Source organism: Pipra filicauda, unplaced genomic scaffold (assembly GCF_003945595.2).
Source record: "Pipra filicauda isolate LSUMZ 115617 unplaced genomic scaffold, ASM394559v2 scaffold1_size10287979_pilon, whole genome shotgun sequence".
Lineage (NCBI taxonomy): Eukaryota > Metazoa > Chordata > Aves > Passeriformes > Pipridae > Pipra > Pipra filicauda.
This window is the reverse complement of record NW_024104310.1, coordinates 7,325,256-7,348,356: the sequence shown is the minus strand read 5'-3', so window position 1 is coordinate 7,348,356 and position 23,101 is coordinate 7,325,256. Positions and strand designations below refer to the sequence as shown.

At 41.2% G+C, this 23,101-nt stretch overlaps 1 protein-coding gene across 4 annotated transcripts in view; it reads right to left on the bottom strand.

Moving 5' to 3' along the window:
* Positions 1-9,855: 9,855 nt before the first annotated feature.
* Positions 9,856-23,101, bottom strand: part of LOC113991446 (sodium channel protein type 5 subunit alpha-like) — a 215,727-nt gene continuing 202,481 nt past the window's right edge. For all 4 annotated transcript variants that reach the window (XM_027727795.2, XM_027727793.2, XM_027727796.2 and 1 more), the window contains 5 exons: positions 20,091-20,144; positions 18,663-18,800; positions 17,231-17,335; positions 16,461-16,731; positions 9,856-14,690 (listed from right to left, as the gene is read on the bottom strand). In XM_027727795.2, the coding sequence (XP_027583596.1) occupies positions 13,456-14,690; positions 16,461-16,731; positions 17,231-17,335; positions 18,663-18,800; positions 20,091-20,144 (1,803 nt within the window). In that variant the 3' untranslated portion in view covers positions 9,856-13,455. The remainder of the gene's footprint in view (positions 14,691-16,460; positions 16,732-17,230; positions 17,336-18,662; positions 18,801-20,090; positions 20,145-23,101) is intronic.

Here is a 23,101-nt window from a genome sequence, read left to right as displayed (position 1 = left end):
CCAGAGGACATCGGCTGTCACTGCTCCTCAGAAAGCATCTTGTGAAGAAAAGTGGAATCTTTTACTTGTTTCCCCCTCTCAGAGACTTGGTCTTGCCAAGCATGCAATCTTTACAGAGGCTCCAAGTGTCAGCAGAAAGCTCACTCCTGGAGCTTGCCCGCTGCTTCTCATGCTGATGTGTGGCAGAAATTACATTTGCTCTACATAAAAGCCTCTGCTTGTGCACAGCTGAATGATCACCTGTTTTTAATGTGCCATGACAAGGACGACTGAGTGTTGAACCTTTCAGCCCCTGCTGCAAGATCACTTTTAGCCTGCAGTGCAGTTTGAGTTTTCCTGCTGAGTGTGGCAGGAGACATACCAAGATTTCTTAGATGCCCCTTTGCTCAGCACAGAGGGACAGCTGCTGTTAGGAGAGATGCCCAGAGCAGCCTCTGCGGCTCAACAACAGTCCTGCTGCACACGAGGAGAGGAGGAAACTGGATTTACTGCTGAGTCAGACACATTTCTCTCACTCTGGCCTTGAGTCCTGTGATGATGCTGCTGTCACTAGTAAGGTGAGTAGTCTCTAGCACAAAGAGCATCATGCCTTCCTCTGTGATCCCTTATAAACATCAAGTAAAAAGGTTTACCAAGCAGGAATCAACAATAACAGCAACCTGCACTTACATTTTGGGTCGTCAGTTGCTTGGAGTAGGTTTCTAGTCCAGCAGGGTTTCTCCCCAGGAGTAGTGACAGCAATAACCAGATCATGCTTTGCATTCTTTGTGGTCATCTTCTAGCAAGCCAGCAGACATTTGAACTCCACCAGTATTAGATATGTGGTTACTTTGTAATGTATGTGTAACTGAGCCCTTCTGTGGCTCTGGCTTCATTAGTGTAACACCCATTTTTAGAGTATGAAACAGCCCACCTTCGCTGTCCTCTGAAAATGAAGAATGCATTTCAGATCAGAAAAATGTCCCCAGAAGCCCAGGATGGAGACATGGAGTCCTCTTCAGGTAAATCACTTTCAGAAATTCCTCCTGAAACCATATATTTCCATGTATACACACACATGCATGCAGATCTTTGCTTTTCTGTTTTTTTTTTTTTTTTTTTTTTTGGTTGTTGTTTTTGTTGTTGTTTTTGTTTGTTTTGTTTGTTTGTTTTGTTTTTTTTTTTTTTAATATTGTGAAATTGGTTAGACTTAGGGGCAAAAAAAAAATAAATCCTCAGATATCCTTCCCCCAAAGTCCCCAGCTCCTAGGAGCCTACCGAGGAGAACTCTCAAACCAGCATATACCACACTTTTTGGTGGTTTGATGAACCAGCCAGGTTTCTCCCTGGGACTGAACAGATGGAGCACAGCCTGTCTAGGGAACTTCCCAGGATGCTCCCAAGCTGTGAGAGCCCTTTGTCAAAGTGATTACTCCTATAACACTGAACAAGACACGGGCAGGCAAAGACTTCAGTACTGCCACACTATCTTCCAGACTACAAAACTGCTCCAAGCACTGCACCACTTGCTCCCTGTGTGCTTTCTCATAGTGCTAACAGCTTGGTGATGTCCCCAGGCCATCCCATGCCATCCATACTTAACCCCCCCGTACACTCATATTGCTTCCCAATTTCTGATTGTCTCCCATCACCAACTGCTTGTTCTACCAACATTTCTTTTCCCAAGAGCCATTTTCCCTTCTTGGAAGGTCTTGAGGCTTTGGAGGGGACTAGTCTAGCAGCACACCCTGATAGGTGACTGTCCTGATTTAGGTCAATCTCCCAAACATGCTTTTTTAAGAGGTCAGACTGACTAAGGACTGGTTCAGCTAAGCAGGCTGGAAGGTGAGACAGCCCCCTCCCCTCAGTTAGACCAGAGTTTAGTCCTTCCATCCTGGACAAGAAAAACAACCTGTGACTCACTTTGGTAAGGAGCAGGAATGTAACCTGTATGAGACGGAAACACAGCCCAAGATTTGATCCACAAAGGCTTGTCTGCCTCACTGCTCCAACACTACTGATAGCTGAGGGCATGGTTCTTTTGGGGCTCACCTAAACTCTAGAGTAAATAAAAAAAAAATCAAATAAAAAAAATCCAATAGAAAGAAGTTAATATTTATCCTTACAAACAGGGAATTTAGCAGAAAACTGGTGCTTGGAACCAGCGTAGGGCATCTCAACCATTTTGGAGGCAAGGGGGAATGAAGCACGTCTCAATGCTGGATGTGAGGCATTGTCTTGATCCAGTCATATAGATAGAGCTGTAAGCCAAGGAATACTTGATTCATATCGAAGGGGCCACCTTCTCATCTTCTGTCAGCAACATGATGCCCCTAAGAAAATCTGTGTCTTGCAGGCAGACCTGTCTGACCCCATTAGCTTGGGAGGGAGATGAGTGTTTGGAATGGAAGCTCTAATCCTGCCTCTTTCACAGACCAATAAGACAGAGCACCAAGGTGCAAACATTGGAGTGACTCATAGCAAGCTGAGCTGAAACAGAGATGATATCGAAGCATTAACAACAGCATCTTTGAAGTGTTTAGAAAACCAGCTTTAGTGACAGCAAAGCAGAGTAGAAAACAGACTTACAGGGTAAAGAAGCTGCTTGTGGGCCTGACTGAAGAACGTGAATTCTCTGTCCTTCAATAAAGGGATTTATTCGCTGAGTAGGTGATAACATCAAACTGACACCCCTGGAGAGAGAGCATCCCAATTTAGGATGTCGTCACGAGTATGTTTTGCCAGTCACTATGAAGGTATTTACATGCATTTAATCCACATAGTCAGCTGGTGTGAGAGTCAAAGCTCTCAAATTAGAGCTGGGTAAGGACCTTAAGCTTCAGGCTTCAGGGATTTGGACACAGCTCTGAGACCAGAACTGTGATACTTTCAACCATCAATTGCCTACATCAAGAGCAGAGAGGATTAAAAAAGCTCAGATTGATAATTGCAAACATCATCAGATAAAAAGATTCCTAGTAGATCATGTTTCATCTCATTCATTATTCTGGGAAGCTCCCTTTAACTTCATTTGGAGTTTGCTCCAGGACAGATTGCTAAGGAAGACATGCCCTGGTTTCCTGCATGGAGGCGACAATTTGGTTTTACTGAAAATCCCCCACACTTGTTCTGAGCATGTGAACTAAATTCCTTTCAGAGGAAACTAAGGAAGATGGTCCACTTCAAGTGTGAAGGAGTGTGATTTGTCCGCCCCTCCCAATACACTGAACTGACTTGAGAAGTGTAAGCCAGCAAGTCGCCTCCCTCACCCCACTTCCTATGTCTCATGCAACCTTATAAAGCAACAGCCTTACTATCCCTGTTAGATTTGGACAGGGGCCATGTTTACCACCTTCTGGAGCTGGGGTAGCTCTTCACCTTCCCCCTGTCAGTGTCCAGGAGTGTTTCTATGCCAAACACTCCAGGAATGTGAAGACTGACTAATCTTCAGGCTGATCTTCCCATCCTTCCTGGGGAGGCTGAGGTGAGAAGAGATCACAGCTGCTGGGTAACAGGTTCACACTCTGGCCCCTGAAGCTGTTAAATCCTCAAGACCCTACGCAAAAATAATTTCTGCAGCCTTTGTGGGTTACAGTTCCCAGTGTATACATACCATAAATGAAAGACAAGACCTTCTTGTGGTGCAAGAGGACAGGTCAACAGCGAGGCTTCGTCCTCGCTGGTCACACACGATCTGTGGACACCTGACCAGCTTCCCCTTGCACCAGGCACTCCTGTTTTCATGAGGGACAATGTATCTTTGGCTACAATAGGGCAGCCCGATATCTCCAGGCTCAAAATGGGGTTAGAAACCCAGCTTCACCCAGATGAGCATTTTCCTTTCTGATTAACCACTATAAGTTCGTAACAAAATGAAGATGTCCTCCCTGAAATCTAGAAAGTCTCCAAATGTGAGAAGTTATTCTGCTGGCCTCTGCTGGCCTCTCAGTGGACATTGGGATCACTCACTTAGCCCAGCTCTATTGCAAATGCCATTGCAAGGATCTGCTTTACTGCCAGGCACACACTCCTGGCAAAAGATATTTCATTGTGGCTTGAATTGAAAAAAACTTGTGCCTTAAACCAGGGCATTTTAACAGTGGTGGGGTTTTTTTTTGTATCCTATACTAATGTCCAGATGTGCAGTGGGCCCTGCTATAGGGAGAGAAACAGTTTGGCTTGTGACTGCTCACAGGAGTAGCATCACCAGTGTTGAATATTACTGGGTTTCAGAGGGGCTTTTCTCTGACAGGGAGGAGAAGAGGACTTGAATCCAAATTCCCCAACACAGCCTTGAGTTTTAAAAAACAAATAATGAAAGAGGATCTTATTTCCAGTGGACATATTTTCTAGCCCACCTCATCCACTCTTTTGACTTACTGTATCATGGTGCTTTGTGATACACTTCTGGGAAGTGAATCCACCCACTGGGGCCCTACCTGCAGGAGCACATCCAAATTGCTGCTCTCTGCACCTTCTCACTGCCTGGAGAGGACAGTGCAGTGAAACCCTGGGGCTGGAGAGCTTGCCCAGCAAAACCCTGCAACATTTCTATGGAGATAAAAGATTCCTGGAGCACCAGCTGTGCAGATAAGCAGCTATCGGTGCTGTGCACACACAGAGGCATCTGCTGGGCACTGAGCACAAACCTGAGCTGCTTAAAAATTGCATCACTGCAGAGGTGAGCAACACCCATTGCAAGAGATTTATGCCAATGTCATCACCACTGAGCTCACCCCCTTCACCCGCCCACCCCACTATTCAATAGTGGCTTGGACCGAAGCAAATCAGGTACTTGTAAACTTTTAACCCTCACCTTGCTTCTCCCCATATTTTTCCAAGTCTTCCAACCTTTGATAAGAAACACTTCACAGAAGTAGGGCAACGGAGAGAGGTACAGAGCTGATCTTACCTTTGAGGTGAAAAGACATCCTCCCAGCTCCTCATGGAAAAAAAAGTACAATAGTTTCTGTCTCAGGTATCTTCCCATTTGATAGCCAGGGCTATCCAAACAAATCTCAAGGCATCAGAATTAACAATCTCTGGTTTCCTGTGTTTTGTTCCATGGAGTTGGTAGTCCCTGATGGTTCAGCAAATATGAATTTATTGTTCCCCCTACAAAGTGAGGCATTTATAGGACCTGCCCTCTCTATGGAAATATTTTGCCTCTCCCTAAGATCTGAGCTGTTTTTACAACCTTTCTTGTTTGCCAAAGACTCACAGCCTCCTCAGCTGCTTATTTTTGCAAAAATCATAGGAATTCATTTATCTTTGAGCCTGCCACCCCTCCACCAAACCAGATAGAAACAGGCCAGGGGAAGAGACACAGGAGAGGTACATGGACCCTGTGGGCACATAGCTTGTCTCTATAGAAAGCCAGAGAGGTCCTGAGAGGCACCTGCCCTCCTTTGAGAGCTGGTTTCTTCCCCTCCTGGGTCAGGGGCTCCCTTCTCCTACTGCACAAGGGAAACAGTTATCTTTACCCCATTTCAACCACAGGCTTTAGAGAAGACCCTGCACATCTGCAGCACCTCAGCACAGCGCTGCTGAAGCACTTGACACAGCTACAAACCTCCCCCTGCAACATCCAGAGCAACCCACCCTCAAACCACAGCATCTGACTTCCTCACAGGCTCAGGAGGACATTCTTCTCTTCTGCATCCCCCAAAGTCTTTCCAGCAAACCCCACAGCAATTTCTGACAACAAACCCAGCAAAGCCCCAGAGCATCCCTTCAGTCCTCACTTCCGTAATAAGAGAAAGTAGACTGTCTAAAGCTGCCTGATTTCTGTCTTGCTTGGCCTATGGGGTAAGGCAAGGACAGGTGGAAGTGATGTCCACTCCCATTTAAGGTTTAATGTGGATATGACTGCAAGTAGTGGTCTAAAGTCTGCAGTAAAAAAAAAAAAAAAGAATATCAAATTTCTTCAAGATCAACAAAACTCATTTCAAAAGCAGATGACGTTTTCCAAGAATTGACATGTTCTGTCATAAGAAAACACAGCTCTTTGCTCCAGCCTATAAGGGAAAAGCAGTCCCAGGCGTTCCCTGGGGATTTATCCCTCCCCACAGACCTTGCCCCACCCACGTGAAACATGTGTAGGAGGGTGCAGAGTTTTTTGGCAGGGTGTCTGTGCTAGAGCCCAAAGCATGAATGTCACCTTTGCCTAACCTGAAGCTCTTTAGCTCAGCCTCCAACATTTCCACATCTGCTGGAAGCAGGTTCAGAGCAGCACCCACAGGAACACGACAGGTCTATAGATCCTGCAAAGAAAGGTGTGAGCAGATCTGCAGTGAGCATGTGGGTTTGCTAGAAAAGAGCCTGAAAAAAGGAGACAGCTTTGATTTTAGGGTCAACTTTTCCTTGTGCTTGGACTGCAGAGGGCCTATAAGGAAGATGGGGACAAACATTTTAGTGGAGTCTGTTCTGATAGGACAAAGGATAATAGTTGTAAACAAAAAGAGGGGAGATTCAGTTTAGATATAAGGAATACATTTTTTAAGATGAGGGTGGTGGGGCACAGGAACAACTTGCCCAGAGAAGTTGTGGATGTCCCATCCCTGGAAGTGTTCAAGGCCAGGTTGGATGGGGCTCTGAGAAACCTGGTCTTGTGGAAGGTGTATCTGCTAACTGCAGGACAGGGGGACTGGATGACCTCTAAAATTCCTTTTCCAACCCAAACTATTCTACGATTCAATAAGTCTATTTCCTAGACCACAAAGGGCTTAACTGTCCTATAATGTAGAGGGCTCCATAACTCCATGTTTGTATCTTCTGTAGAAATCCTTATCACAAACACAGCTTGTCCCTGAACTAAAACTTATTTTTTTTTGCTTGGTCTGCAGGTTTGGGAAGATTAAAAATTAAGACAAACATGAGCAACTGGGGCAGTCTATATAAAATAAAAGGTGCTGGAAACCTGGTTTCCCTAAGGGAATTGCTAAATTCCCTTTAGATTTAGAGAAATTGAGATTGCACATAAAGCACAGGTGTTTTAAAGTACAGCTACATAGTTCAAGTCTACTTTTAGTAGAGAAAAATACTTAAAATCCTTTTAGAACCATTTAGCACGGTTTAACCATAATTGTCTCGGTCTTTTGTCTTTTTCATCTGAAGCCCCAGTTTTTTAACTAACATGGCTGTTAGAAAACCAGAAAGCTTGAAAATGTGACCAGGACATACCCTTGAAGTTTTGGGGTATTAAAAATAATGGTGGTAGTAGTAATAATGATCAGAAGAACAAGGAAAAGAGACATTTAATTTGAATCGAAATCTCAATGTTTAAGCCACTCTGATGATGTTTGAACACTGAATGCTGGTTTCTGGGACCGTGCAGCTATTTTCAAGGGAGAAAAAGACCTCCGGTGCCCTGACTTTGGGCAGGGATTCACGACCAAATGCAAAGCACTGAGATTCCAGAGAAAAACAACTGCAGCAGCAGTCTCAGAAACTTTGCCACGGCAAAAGCACGTGGGTCAGGAGCTGCTCAAAGTCCTGTTTGTCAGCTGGCTAAAATAGCTCAGGCGGAGGTGCTGACAAACCCATGCCTGCGCTGCAGCCCAACACCTCCAGCCCTCGTGGGGTTATCGGTGACGTTTGACTCCGAAGCATTTTTTTGCTCACTGCCAATAGCTATTCCCTGTGGACTATTTGCTTTCACATGCTTTCCCTTTGACACGGCTGCTATTTCTTTGCAACATGTAAACACTCAGGAGGATTTCCATGTTTGTTCTTCACCCGCCGCGGCCGGTCTTTCGCGCCTCGCCGGGGGGATTGACGTGAAGGAGCAGCCGTTTCGCAGGTGTTCGGCACTTTTTCTCCACGTGCTGCGCTCCAGTCTGTTTTCCCGTGTTTTAAATCCAGTTCTGCTCTTGTCACACAGCAGCAAAATGCATTGCTGGTGTCAGAAACACGACACTGCCATCCTACGTGGGTGTCCTTTAGAGCCCAGTGGAGGCTTCACACTGCAAAGCATTTGTTCTTTATTCCTCCTCTTCCTACAGCAACTTCTGATGGTTATAAAAATTCTCTTTGGGTCTAAAGCAAATTGCTAATGTCTGGCTTTTCCTAAGAAAACTTCATGAGTTGCCTGTGCTGCTGTTAACTCTCTTAACGCCGACTTGTTTCAAAAGTGATCTTGGTATTTAGTAAAACAATTTGCATCAAAAGTAAGAAGGAACTGAAACCACTAAAAAAAAATCTCAACACGAATCTGGAAATTGCAGGCTCTGACTCTGATCTCATGGATTTCACACAGGCTTGATTTAATAGATCTGCTGCTTTGCAAAATCAACATAATTTGATTGATTAATGCCTTTAAGCTAAAAGAGGGGAGATTTAGATTGGTTATTGGGAAGAAATTCTTCACTAAGAGAGTGGTGAGGCACTGCAAGAGGTTTCCCAGAGAAGTTACTGCTGCCCTATCCTGGAATTGTTCAAGGCCAGGTTGGATGGGGCTTGGAGCAACCTGGTCTAGTGGAAGCTGTCCATTCCCATGGCAAGGGGTTAGAACTGGATGATCTTTAAGGTCCCTTCAAACCCAAATAATTCTGTAACAAAAACTTAAAAAATTAAAAATTCCTCATTTTCTGAGAAGCCAATCCTCCAGGTTCCTTGCTAGGGCTTGGAAAGCAAGACAAGAAATCCATTTTGCAATTTTGTTTTTTTTTTTTTTTTTTTAATTTCATCCTGAAAAATAGAAAATCCGAAAGCCCTTAGAAACTTCCCCAAGATCTACATGAAAATAAGAAGGGTCCTGTAGCCCAAAGCAGCTCCTAGCACAGTGATGGGAACATAACTATATAAGTTAGGCAGTTCTGCTAAAAATCTAGATCTGAAAATTTTCATAGTGGGGATTATGACCTTGAATTTCCTTCTAATGGGAATTTTGACCTCAAATTATAACCAGGAATTTCCTTAACTAACCTGTTATGTTTCCACAGAGATTTGTCATTTCAGCAAACTGCTCCTTCTAACCAAAAACATCTTGCTGAAATTTTTTAGACAGATTCATTCTGTACATATGATTACTAAGAAGTCAAATTATTATAGGATACGTTTTAGCAAATTCTTATTTAAAAAAAAGTATTTTCTATAAGTCAGACTGCCCCAGCTTCATGTAAAACATGATTATAAACTGATTTTATTAAGCTAATTCAAAGGTCTGACAGAACTGCAGTTCAAACTAGCTCAATTTTGCTCTGGTTTAATATGGTTAGGATCCTGCCATGTTTAAATAAAAATCATAGCACTGAAAGAGGATAATGAAATTAGTGCTGACCTGGATGAAGATAAGGCTGATCCAATCAAGGCTAAGGGTCATTCATGTCCCTTTTGAAGCTCCTTCCAGGATTAAGGCACGTATGCATTAGGAAGGACATTACTCTTTATTTGGTACAAATTTTAAGATCTGACTAATATAATAGTAACCAAATGCAAATCAATATGATTTAAATGGAAAGACATCTATGTTACCATTAAGAAAATCTCTTTTTTATGTTTTTTATTAGTCTCTAAATGGGATCCTGTGTTTCCAGTAAAATCTTTCCTCCTCCAACTAATTCTACTGGGAAGGATAGGTTGAAATATCAATGCTGGGTTTATCCTATAAATGACTCTCTTTGAAGAGAAACTTTCAGATCTGCTTCTAATTCATCTGACGTACCCAGAAATTTTCCATTGATTTCAACAAGCTCTGGATCAAGCCTTTAATGCCCTGCAGGTTGCCTTACAATGTAAGATGAACTGTAGGTGTTTTCATCCTCAAGTCTTCTAACAAAAGTCATCATGAATTTCCCAAACAAATGTGTTGGAAAAGAGTCACAGAAATAATAACATAAATGTTGATAGCATAACAAAAAAAAAAAAGGCACAGGATGTATTTGTTATCCTTATTTATTTAATAAAGAAACATAATAAACTTGAATTTTTCCAGGTACAAACAGCTTAATATGTCCTATGATATTGGCTGATATTTTCCTTGCTCTTTTTGTAGCTTGAGTGATTCATGTGGTTGCCTTTATTGAACGAATCAACAGAAAAGAATGGTAGCACTCACCATGCTTATAGACAGTGTGGGCCAACTATTGAGTTAGTGTCTTAAACTAAATCACTGCACTGGGAGGTTGTATCATGGCTGGATTTGGATTGGCATCTCCATTAATAAGGATCTACAAGTGAGGTTATATGACATTTTCTAGGGGAGTTCCGCAACCATACAAAGATACCATTTCCTCTTCATCTCTAAAGAAATGCGCCACAAAACAATAGAAAACCCAATAGAAAACCAACCTTCCAGTTACAAAGGTTTTGAAAGTAATTTACAATTCAGTTTTAGAAAGTTGCACTGTAAACATCTAGAGTTAAGACCCATCTTTCAGACTTTTTTTGCATTACATTTTTTTTTTCTTTTTTTTACAGGTTGTGGGTAAAAGACAGAACCATTTCTAATTTCATCAGTACTACAGGGTCTCACAGCAATGACACTAAAATGTTCAACTCAAGAGTGAAATGACCAGAGGAAGAGCACTTCTCTAATATAATCAATGACCAGCTAATTGTCTCTTTACATCCCGTTCATTACTGGGCCTGACTCTTAATAAGAACAGCAGTTGAATATTTTCTAATATAAGTTGAAAATAACAAAAATATTTTTAAAACAGCATGACCAATAACACACTTCTGAGTGCAGGCTGGCATTTTCCTTGGGTTTCAAACAGTTTACATTGTAAGTGAAAAAAAATCACATGAGAAATTCTCCTTTTTCCTAGCATTTTTCCCTCTTTTTTTTTTTTTTATTTTAAAGCTTTGAAAGGAAAATAATTTTACTAGTTGTCAGCCAATAAATGCTTGTTCAGCAAGTAATGAATGTACTATTTTCTAATTAAACAGTTTCATTATAGGCAGCAGCTTGTTGCTAATGATCAATAAATCCCATTGAGGAGAAAACATTTTAATCAGTAAGTCGTGTCCTCTGAGTGTCAGCCACTCTATAAACTCACAAGATACATATATATGTATAGATATACGTATGTGTGTATATATATATATATGCATATAAATATAAAAATCGCATACTCTTTCTGGGTGATATGTACAGTCAGAATAACATTACAGCATAAATACACAGGGAATTTGTATAAAGTTTCTCTAATTTGAGAAGCCTTGAGCAATTCTGTTTTTTTCGGGGGAGGTTAGGGGTGGGGAGGGGGGAAAGAATAAAGAGAGTTTTCACTTCAAGGAACGAAGAGTAGTCCCCTTAAGTTAGAATCTAATTACATACAAGATTTAAAGGCAACAAAATGCCCAGAGGAACAGCCCTATGTTATACACCATAGACATGGGGTTAAAAGGGCAAGAGAGCATGATTATAATAATACTTATATAGTACGGTTCATTCCCTTATAGCACTTTGCAACCAGAAAGTCTTACAACACCCCTGTGAGGTAGGTAAGTATTATTATTCCCATTTTACAGATGGGTAAACTGAGGCACAGATAGGTTAAATTATTTGCCTAAAAATCATGTAGTAAGAATCAGGAATAGACCCCAGGAATCCTGATGGCAAATCCTCTGAATTAACCAATAGACCACTCTCAAGTGAATGCCTGAGACACCTCTCAATGAATGGAGAGAATATTATTAGCCCATATTTACACAGATACATTGTCATCCTTTTGACATGTTGTCTTACATATTCTGACTTGTTTAGAGGACAGATAACAATGGCCATAGATAAACTTGACTGTAACATGTTGTTTTAATTCTTGTTGCCAACCCCATGTGGTTTTTGACTCCTATACAACCTGGGATGTAACTAAATGTTAATGACAATACACCTTAAATACATTCTTGATATCTTTGCTTCTCCAAGGTGAAAAGCACAGTTACTCTTCCTTAAAGTGCAATGGCTCATTACAGAAATCTCAAGATTTTCCATGAAGTCCAACCAAACCCAAGTACAATCAGTCTGAAAGTGAAAAAGAAAGAACTTGTCTGTAGTGATGGACTTGTCTCTATATTCCATAAATAATTTCTCACATTCTATCGAGGTTGAAAGATTAATAATAAATAATAATCTATGTTAGCACGTAAAACCTCTAATACTTTTCTACAGCCACACATCCACCTTTCACCCCATTGTCATTTCTTTGGCCTGAAGCTGAGGGACACATCAACTGTAAATATTACTTTGCCTACAGGAATGAGGATATATCTATTATCTAGTAGATTCTTTTTATTGGTTCCTGTATTTCTTGTCCTTCCCCAGAAATCTAACTGTACCATCTGAGAAAATGAAAGATGGACACTGAGTAAACAGGATTCAAAACCTCAAAATTTATGTACAGATCCAGAGGCAATTCCCCTCCCACCTTCTTGATCACACTGTCACAGCCGTTCTGTACGGCCCAGTTGGCATTGATTGATTATTATTATTAGTAGTAGTAGTAGTATTTTTGTGAGCAATATTGATGCACAGAGATCCCAATAAGGCTGCTTAGCTCAGTGTTCCTGGGGAAAACATATCCTATCCCACTACCTTAACAGAAACTTTGCCAGCATAGATGGTGCTTTGGAGCACTACACACAAACGTGATGCGCTACTTCTATGGCGAGTTTGATTGCGGATTTCGAAGCAGAATCTTGAAACATACTAAAAAATTAGTGCTTTTATTAACAGTTTTACAAACAGGATCCATTACTGTCTAGTTTCCTGAAGGATAGAACAAGCCATTTCTCTCATTGTTTTGACATCATTTGCTGTTCTGGTGTTTTTTGTGTGTTTCTGCTGACGTGCAGCTGCAAGTCCCAAGAGGGAGGGCTTAGTATAATAAACAGTTTAAATGTTGCTAATTTGATACTTTTATTTGCAACAACTTTCCTCTTCAAGCGATGGGGATCCCACAAGTTCCTATTACCTTAACTCAGAGTTCATCATGAAGAGTGTAAGGATCAATAATCTCCATGGAAAAAGAGACTTTTTTTTTTTAAGTAAAAAAATATCAAATATAATAAATTTATGAAAGACCATTCACAACATATACAGTAAGTGTTACATTTTGCTACAGCAGCTGTGATATTTTTTTTTTCTTTTTAGAATGCAAGGTCATACATCGCCATAAGTAAACACACTAATATGAGTAAGACCTTAAATGAATTTATACAGCCAGGCTTTATCTGTGGATAGATATACACTGTGTTTACTGTTTTACAGTCTAGCCTATTCTTATTCACACCATTGATATAACAGCTATGACCCTGCAAAGATTCTTCCTGTGCATATATAAATATAAATATTGAACCAAGTCAAAAAGAGCAGGGTCAAAGGTTATATGACTTATTAGACTCCCGTAGTTAAGGGTAAAAACTCCATTGTTTCTTTTGCAACTAATTTTTAATAAGAAGGCTGCTTCAATCGTTGTGTAGTTACAGCATTACATTCTGTAAACAATATTTTAAAGCATTCTAAACAAACATTTAAACAATTGATTCCTTATCCTTGTCCGGCGAGAGAAGACAATCCATAGCCTCGTCGCTTTTGCTCATGTCCGTTATCTTCAGCTGGAGATTATCGCTCGTGCCCCTGGTGACACTGTCGTAGGATGGAGGGAAAGAGGTGGAGGACAGAGTTTCGGATTTGTCTATTGGCCTGCCGTAGTTCTCGTTCATCATGAACGCAATAAGACCCTCCTTCTCGGGTGCATCGTCCTCGAGGATGCTGCTCTCCAAAGTTCTGTGCCGGTACAAGTAAGATGCCTGCTTCATGGAGCGCCGGAACAAATGTCTCCTGTAGGCCCTCTGGATGACGATGGCAGAGACCTCTTCTTGTTTCCGCCTGAGAGTTGTTGTAATCGGTTCGTAAGAGATCTTAGAAGGATTTGCCGCCATGAACTTTTCTTCCATCTGTATTTTAAGGGCATCCATCTCTCCAGATTCTCCTAGCACCCTTTTCGTAAAAGCAAACAAAATATCCAAGCAATGGATCCTGTCCCCGCTGACCATGGGCAGGTCCATCGCTATGAGTTTGATTTTGTTTGGTTTCGCTATGCGCAAAGGTTCTGATAGCGCGTCTGCAAAGTCTGAAAGTGCAGAATACTCAATAAACTGAGTGGCTTCAGGGTCAAACTTCTCCCAGATTTCATAGAACATATCAAAATCATCCTCGCTTAGAGGCTCTGTACTTTCCTCAGTGGCTACACTGAAGTTCTCTAAAATAATGGCTATATACATGTTTACAACAATGAGAAATGATATAATGATATATGTAACAAAGAATAAAATCCCTACAGCAGGGCTTCCACAGTTTCCCTTTGAACCATTTGCATTAGGAAGGTTTGGGTCGCAATATGGTGGTCCAGTGTTTAAAATAGGGTTGAGAAGACTATCCCATCCAGCTGACGTTGTGATTTGGAAGAGACAGAGCATGCTGTTAGCGAAGGTTTGGAAGTTGAACATGTCATCAATCCCATGCTCCTTCTTAACATAGGCAAAGTTAGCCATGCCAAAAATGGCATAAATGAACATGACCAGAAAAAGCAAGAGGCCAATGTTGAACAGAGCAGGTAGGGACATCATTAAGGCAAACAGGAGAGTTCGAATTCCTTTGGCTCCCCGGATGAGTCTTAGGATCCGGCCAATCCGAGCCAAACGAATGACTCTGAAGAGTGTGGGAGAGAAGAAATATTTCTGGATGATGTCAGAAAGTACAGTGCCTTGAAAAGAAAAGAGACAAACAGCGAGTTAGTACATAGAAAATAATCCCAGTCTTCCCTTTAAGGCCATCAGTCAGGATTATTGAGAAAATAAATGAAAAGTTCCCCAGACTGGAAGGCCTACAATAAAGGGAATGGCATTGTTGGTGCTTTCATGCCCGTTTAATCCATACAGACTGTGTTGACATTATGACCAAGGAGTGGTAGTGGCAGTTTCAGTAAGGAAAAGTTTTCCTGTTGGGGATGATAAACCAGGACCAACTCAGATAGGACACAAATAACTGCAGCTTTTGGCCATGACCCACCTGAGAAATTTATCCTGAGTGCAGATGGTCAGAATTTTTCTGACACGACCACATTTTTGTCTGTAAAATATTAGTGAGTCAGCACTGAAGTGCTGATGTGCTGGGCCTGTTTTTCTGAGCCATCACTGGAACAGTGCAGGTTTCTACTCTGCAACTACTTGGCTGGTTGAATGCTTATAAATTTTTTCAGTTTCCCTGATGGGCTGGGAGGGGATTAAGGTCTAAGATTGTACTAGCAACAACATGAGATTGCATCCCTGTAACTAAACTCTTTCAGCAGAAACAGAGCCCTTGGTGCAGACTGTCTGAAGCCAACAGTCCCTGGCTGCACTGAGCTGTGCTCAGCTCATGTGTCCCACCTGGGAGAGGGTTCCCTGGTATGGACCAAGGCCTCTGACACTGAAATGACATGGTTGATCACAGGCAGTACTATGACCAACGTGACACCTCTGGTTAATTGACTGCTATGGGCATACCCAGGGCACCTAGTATCAAGGTTCTGATGACAGCTGCATGGTAGTAATGTTTCCTGGGTGACCCAAATCTGTGAAATCCAGGCCATTCAAGGCCCCCAAAGCACAGGCTGCTCTCTGGGTACTGGAGATCTGCATTGGCACCTTGCAGGTTCCCTGGTCCGTTAGAGAGTGTTTAGTGCAAAAAGAGCATCAGTCAACGAGAAGTCTCTATTTTCCTAACATGACACTTTTTCATTTAACTCTTCCCCCCTTCAAAATGGAAGCTTTCTTTTGGAAGAGCTGAATTTCTGAGCTCCTTTTGCTCACTGGATCAGTTGACCATCTTCCAGTTGCTACTTTATTTCCAACTGTAATGAAAACAATTTTGGTAGGATTTCAAACTCACACTTGAACTGCACTTCTGTAGCATTTAATGTACGATCTGGGGTTGGGGCTGCAGAGCAGCAAAAAGCACAAACTAACAATAAAATTGTGCCTTTTGTTTCATCCCTTGGATATATGAGGGTGCAGAGCTCTAGTGACAACGGGGCTGAGAACAGCCAGACTCACTGCACTGCTCAAACCTGCCCGGAAGGACTATTTCATACTGTTGTAACAAAAAATAAATAGCAAAACAATAACAATCCACACATGCCCTTTTTCATGTGGCTTTTTTACTTCTCTGTCTTTGGCTGTTACACAGAACTGGTGTTAAGTGTATGTGGTGGCCAGTTCTGGACCGTGTTTTATCACCATAAGGGTGTTCAGGTATGATAATAAAGGTATGATAACAAAGGTATGATAAACCTCATAATTTTGCTGATCACACCAGTTATTGTTTGGCAGTGCTATGTTAAATTAAAATTAGATACTAAAAAAAGTGTGTTTAAGATTCCATTCTCTGAGCTGATAGCATACATTACTGCACAAAGCCTTTAACTTTGTCAATAAGTTTTATGTCTCCCTTTTTAACTTTGGAGTTTTGGGTGTGAAAATCCAGGGTCACCTACCTACGATGGACAGAATCACAACCACAAAGTCAAATATGTTCCAGCCATTGGTGAAGTAGTAGTGTCGCAGAGCCAGCATTTTGAAGATGCACTCCCCAGTGAAGATGGCAACAAAAAGCATGTTGATTTTATGGAGGATGTTGACTTTTTCTTGACTTTGGTCATCCGTTTCCACCATCATGGTAACCATGTTAAGGCAGATGAGAATCATGATGGAGACATCAAAGGCTTGTTTTGAGACGACATCAAAAATAAAACCTTGGTATTTGTTCTGGGGGAAAGGAGAGGGTTTAGTTAGGAAAATTGAGCTGTGCCAAAATGACAACATAATTGTCTCCTAATTGATCAGAAAGTAGAGGAAAACAGCCAATATGCACTGCTTCTGATGAGAACTTCATAAACTTAAAGGTGGTGATGAATGGTTTTATGATAGAGTTTTCAAACCCATTTACTCCTAATGCTTCTTGAAACTACTGAAAACAAGACACTGGACTGTGGCCATGAATTTATTCAATGCAGGCAGGTGGTCACTGGAATAAGTAAATGGTATATGCAAATTGGAATTTTAGTAAATGCTGCAGAACAGTGGGAATTTTGTACCACAGGTCAATGAACTTGCAAATATTATCCAAAATCAAAATATATAATTACAAAGTGCCTTTCATCTGGGAGCAATAAACCTTCCTATACTAAAAAGTTAAATTGCATTTATTCTACTAAAAAAACATTCAGCTATTACACAAAGTTCAACTGAATTATGCCATTCTTACCAGTGGCCTTGGGATTGGCTTTTGAGGTTTCTTAGATCCCAGCTTTTTCATTGCATTATAATACTTTTTCTGTTCTTCTGTCATAAAAATGTCCTGGCCACCTAAGTATAGGGTAAGAACAACATGATTACTTCCGACGAAGAGAACTCCACTGACCCACTCTGAAGTTCAAGGCTGCATACTCTCCCATTTCATTTTCCTTTTAATGTAGTTTTCTTCAAAATATCTAAGAAGGTGAGCTGGTTTTGTCTGGGATAGACCTAATTTTCTGCACAGTAACCAGGATGGGGCTATGCTTGATTGGTGCCTAAAACAGTGTTGATAACACAGGGGTGTTTTTATTGCTGAGCAGGGCTCACACAGTTTCTCAAGGCCTTTTCTGCTTCTCTCTCACCACCCTACTCATGAATAGGCTGGGGGTGCACAAGGAACTGGGAGTTGACACATCTGGGACAGCTGAGCCCAACAGACCAAAGGGATATTCCATACTGTGTGGCACCATGCTCAGTATACAAAGCTGGGGGAAGAAGATGGGCAAAGGGGGCATTCGGAATGATGGCCTTTGTCTTCCCATCCCTTCTGTGTGATGGAGCCCTGCTTTCCCTGGGGATAGCTGAACACCTGCCTACCCATGGGAACTGGTGGATTGTTTTGCTTTGCTTGTGTGTGGCTTTTGCTTTCCCTAACAAACAATCTTTATTTCAACTCCAGGGTTTCATCGCTTTTACTCTTCCAATTCTCTCCCCCACACCGTCACGGGAGCAGCGAGTGGGCAGGTGAGAGGTTTGGTTGCTGGCTGGGGTTAAACAACAATCTGATGGGTTTGTTGAGATGCAGTGCTGGGAGCTGCTCATCACATGGATGTGAGGGGCAGGAGACAGAGAGCAGTGTAGGCAATGATGGAGGAGCAGGACCCAGGTTCTGACAGCACTCAAGGTAGGTCCAGGGTGAGCAGGGGAAATAGAAGAACCCCACTCCTGTGTTTAGAGCCTACCAAGCAGTGAGAAATACAACTCCCAAGCCAGGTTGCTCCTCCCTGGCCCTTGCCAGGTACCTTGGGGCAGGTAATTGGTTGAGGAGAGTAGGATGGACTTCTTGGAGGGACGATGGTATTTGTGCACAGGGGACACCATGACAGTCTGTGCCTCTGTGTCAAAGTTTGTGCCAGAGATCCCCTCTACCTGAAGCTGCCCTACTGCTTTCTGTGGGGGAATATAATCCCCCAGCCTATATTTTCAGGATGCTCATGCTATGGGGACATTAGGGACTGCTACAGCTGTGCCTTTGTAAAAATCCTGTAAGGTGGTTTTTGCAGTTGCTCTGCCACTGCTAATCTTGAGGCTACTGTGGCAAAGCCATTGCTGATAAATCTGTTCCTTGACCTGGTCTCTGCAGCAATCACAAGATGATATGTAGCATATGCGGTACTTATCTTTTTCTTTTGTTGGTTAAAATTGTCAATGATGACACCAATGAAGAGGTTCAATGTGAAGAAAGACCCAAAGATGATGAAAATCACAAAGTACAGGTACATGTATAAATTATATTCCCATTCAGGCTGTTCCTCGTACTGCAAAGGGAGAAGGGAAAATGAGAAAATTACACCATCTCTGCACACATCAAAATACTGATGCAGTTAAATGAGAACTGTCCAATAGCAATCAAAATTATAAAACGTGAAAAAAATGGTGTCACTCCCATGAACAGAGTCAGCTCTCCTCGGTCTCTGAAGTTTACTGTTGGCATCTGCACTGCCATGGTCATTTCAGCAATGTTTCACAAGACTGTCACAGTGATCACACTGCTCCAGAAAGTGCAAGGCCAGAATAAATCCTCTAAAATGTTCACAGTTAGAACCCAGAAGGGGAAAAGGATCAATTTTCTGATTATTCTAAAACTTATATGGTCTAATGGAACTTACAAAAAACAGAACTGTGATCCAGCATAATTAAATGCTACTGAAAAAACCCATATTTATGAGTACGATTTTTTTTTAATGAAGGGTGGAATTGAATAAGATCTTTTGCTGAATAACTGAGCAACGCAGGCCAATAACCTCAAGTCACCTCTACATTTGACAGTAGTGCTCAGATTTGCCCCATCAGCAACAGGTATGCAAACAAGGTGCCAGGAACTTGCATTCCTGAAATGCTGTATTTTCTCAAGGGTAACCCATGAGTTTCATTCAGCTTTAGGGAGGATACACATGTGTACATGTAGTACCAGAATAAAAAAACATCATGAGCTATGTTCTGCAAAGGTACTTTTCTGTTTCTATGATGCCACGAGGTGTTCCCACCCCTTATTCCTCCATTTAAGGCTTGACTCCCTATTACTGAATTCAGCCTTGTCAAATTCCCAGTACCAGACAGCTCTCTCAAAAATTAACAGCAAGCATAAACTTGTTCCTTTAATATTATTAATAGAGGAAAAGGAGTTAATAAGTCCTTCATTTAAAAAAAACAAAACAAAACAAAAAAAGTATATGTGATGTAGCAAAGGAAATGCATTTTTCTTAAGGAAACCTGGCAGCTGTAGAGGATGCAGGTAAGACCTGGGCAGTCACCAGCACCCAGAGCTCCAGCACATCTCAAGCCAGAGTTTAAAGCTCACATCAGCCTCTTGCCTTACCAGAAGTCCCTCCATGCTCCTTCAGAGTAGACCTGCATTTGTTTTAATCTCAAGGTTGTGATGCTTCAGTGGCAGCTGCAAAAAGTGAAGGTCTGCAACTGTCCCAATCAGAATAATACTGGGACTGGCAACCTATATGCAATTTTTTTGTTGTGTTTATTGTTAAGCATCTTGAGTGCTGCAAAAGTCAATGGAAAAGGAAATGATTAATTTCCATGCACGGACTTACCTCTCGTGAATCCACTGCTGCATACATAATATCCATCCAGCCTTTAAATGTGGCCTGAAAAAAACCCACATTATATATAAGCAAATTAAATAAGTACATCTTGAAATTATAACATCATCTCTGTGCTGAACTTTCAAAATGCAATGTTGAGCATGTTCTTCACAATTAATGGACTGTCTGCCTTTTAAAGTAATACATATCCATGAGTTTATGTTCATTTTGATATTTAAAATCATTCCAGAATGTTTTCTCCTGGATTTTCCCATTTGTGTTTCCTGATTTTCTGTACTTGTAGGGATAAGATAGAGGGCTTTAAAAGAGAATTTAAGAAGGAGAGAAAACATGGCAACTAAATCTTTGGAAGTTTTGACCTTAAGAATTTCAAGTAATGAAGAGGATAACAGCTGCACATAAAACAAAGAGTGTTGTCCTGCACAAGTCTTGGTCCAGGTGAGATGGATCCCATGCATATTGCTTGCTCATACTGACAACTATGTTGTAGGATCCCACTGAAGCTTGGACTCTGCCCTCTTTTAAACCAGGACAAGTCAAGACAGTGGTAAAGCCCAGGGAGTTGCACGAATCACAGTTGATTGGAAAGGAGCAAAGGCAATCAACACTTGCTGTGAGCCCGGCCCTGGAAACTCAATCTGCTTTATTGGTCAGACTTCATTTTTCTTAAATCAGGGGGTTTAATTTTTCTTTAAAATTGTTTAAACAAGGAAGGATTCCACAGAAGTCAGTGTCTCTTACTGGAATCTTCAATGGAGAAAGAGCAGGGACAGAAATCTCAGGAGAAACGCAAGGAAGTTATTTTTACTATTCTGTAGCAAAACCATGACTCTTAGATCTCAATATAGGCCTCTTATTAGACATAGCCTGATGCCAAACACACTTGGCATTAGGTCTGACTCTGGCCTAAGTCCCATTACCTTCATATTAGTTCTCTAGGGTTGTTTCTCATTTGACTTCTGACCCATTTAGACTCACCCTGAATCTAACTCAGTGTGAGCAGATAACAAGGCATTTTTCATTTAATCAGATTTACACTAGCATGCATGAAAGACCCACACCCCATATTTTTTTACATCCTACTGACACTTAGGTTGAATTATCTCTTGTTGTGTGGGCACGCAATTCCAGATAAGGCTAATAGGAATCTGGCCAGAGGTTCCCAGGAGAAACCCAGGCAGTTGTGCTGAGGCACATCCAGTGATTTTAGAAATGCTCCACTATACACTCTCTCTTATTATATTAAGTCCTGGAGGTAATGATGTCTTCCCAGTTTCTTCTGAATGCTACTGAGCCAAAGGAAAATGTTGTACAAGAGGTCAATCATATTTCTCATGAGAGTATATATAAAACAATATTTGAAAGGCTGCACATTTTTACCTACTAGTTGAAAGAGATTAATGCACTCTCCCAAACAAGAATCCTTTGGAAAATCTCTTCCATGGTACCATGTGTTAAAAACCACTTTAGATGAAAAGTATTTACAGGAACGATCAGCAGTTTTATTAAAACAAATAATTATTTGAACCTGTCATGCTTATATCCCTTATGTGTTCTAATATTTTCCTTTTTTGCCATTCTCTTTCTAATCTGATGAAAGGTTTTCTGGTGTCATTACAGTCACTTACAGCTTTCAGCTCCAAGTGCCGTTCAGGAAGGGTGGACGGGATGAAATAAGAAATCTTTTCCCCGTGGCACAAAATGATATGATCTTAGCCTGTATTTTTCTCCCACTTGGGAGGAAATCTTTTCTCCTGAGTAGCTATTTTACCCCTCAATGTGTAGCACAGACACGGGAGACTCTACTGCAAGGCACAGTGGTTTGTAGTGATAACAGATGATGAAGTGATCTGACAAAAATAAATATTAAGGGAATGAAGTGCCGTGATTTTCTATATTCCCCAGTTGTCCAACAGTAAGAGAATTAAAAATCCACAGGGTTTCTGGAAAGCTTCCCTAGACACTTCATCTGCAGAGGGTAAAAGATACTGAGAATGAAAGAAATACAACACTGAGAAAATAAATTATTTATCTGGAATTAGTAACCACTTACACTCTGGATAAGGAAGTGACAAAATCTTCATGGGAGTGTTTGTGATATTATCCTGCCTGGAAGCTATCCAGAGAAACACCATTTTCTACTGAAACTGTCATGTGATGAGATTATCTACCGATAAACTCATCTTGGGATGGGATTACATTTTGTTATTTGACTGGTGGTTAGAGCTGCAATGCAGTAAATTAGTAGAGAGGACGATAGGTGGGATAGCACTGGCTGCCCTAAAATCAAACGGTGCCTTAAAATAAAGCAAGCCTTTAAATCTGTAAACTTTTGGGGGTTTGGTCTTATTTTTTTTTTATTATTTTTATTTTTATTTTCCTTTTCTTTTTTTCTTTTTCTTTTTCTTTTTCTTTTTCTTTTTCTCTTTTTCTTTTTCTTTTTCTTTTTCTTCTTCTTCTTCTTTTTCTCTTTCTTTTTCTTTTGTCTTTTTCTCTTTCTTTTTCCCTTTCTTTTTTCCTTCTCCTTATTCTTCTTTGTACATTTTGCATCCACTGTGAAAGTAAAATCAAGCATTGCGGTTTACAGGAGTGCAAGAGACTGTGTAACTCAGTAACTTTAGACACACGTTGCTGTCTCATGACCATTTTGTACCTGATGTATGAGCACAGTCATGACTTCCAACCTGGCAGGAGGGATTGCTTTAACTCTACAGCTCCTGCTTGCTGTGCTAGTCTGTGTGTGCTTCTCTTATCTTTCCATTCCTTATCTGGAGTCCCAATGTGACAAAGAGCTGTAGGACATATTCGATGGAAGTCCGTTCTACCTAAGGAGAACTTTTCCAGGAAAGCCTGATGCTACGTGAAAGTCCACTTGTTTCCTTGGTGTTCTTCAATAGATGGTTGAAATTTCAAAATCCATTGCAAAAAAATACGTGGAGGTGATCACAGAGTAGAAGGGAAGGATTCTGCAAGAGAAATGTAAAACTCCTACTGGAAAT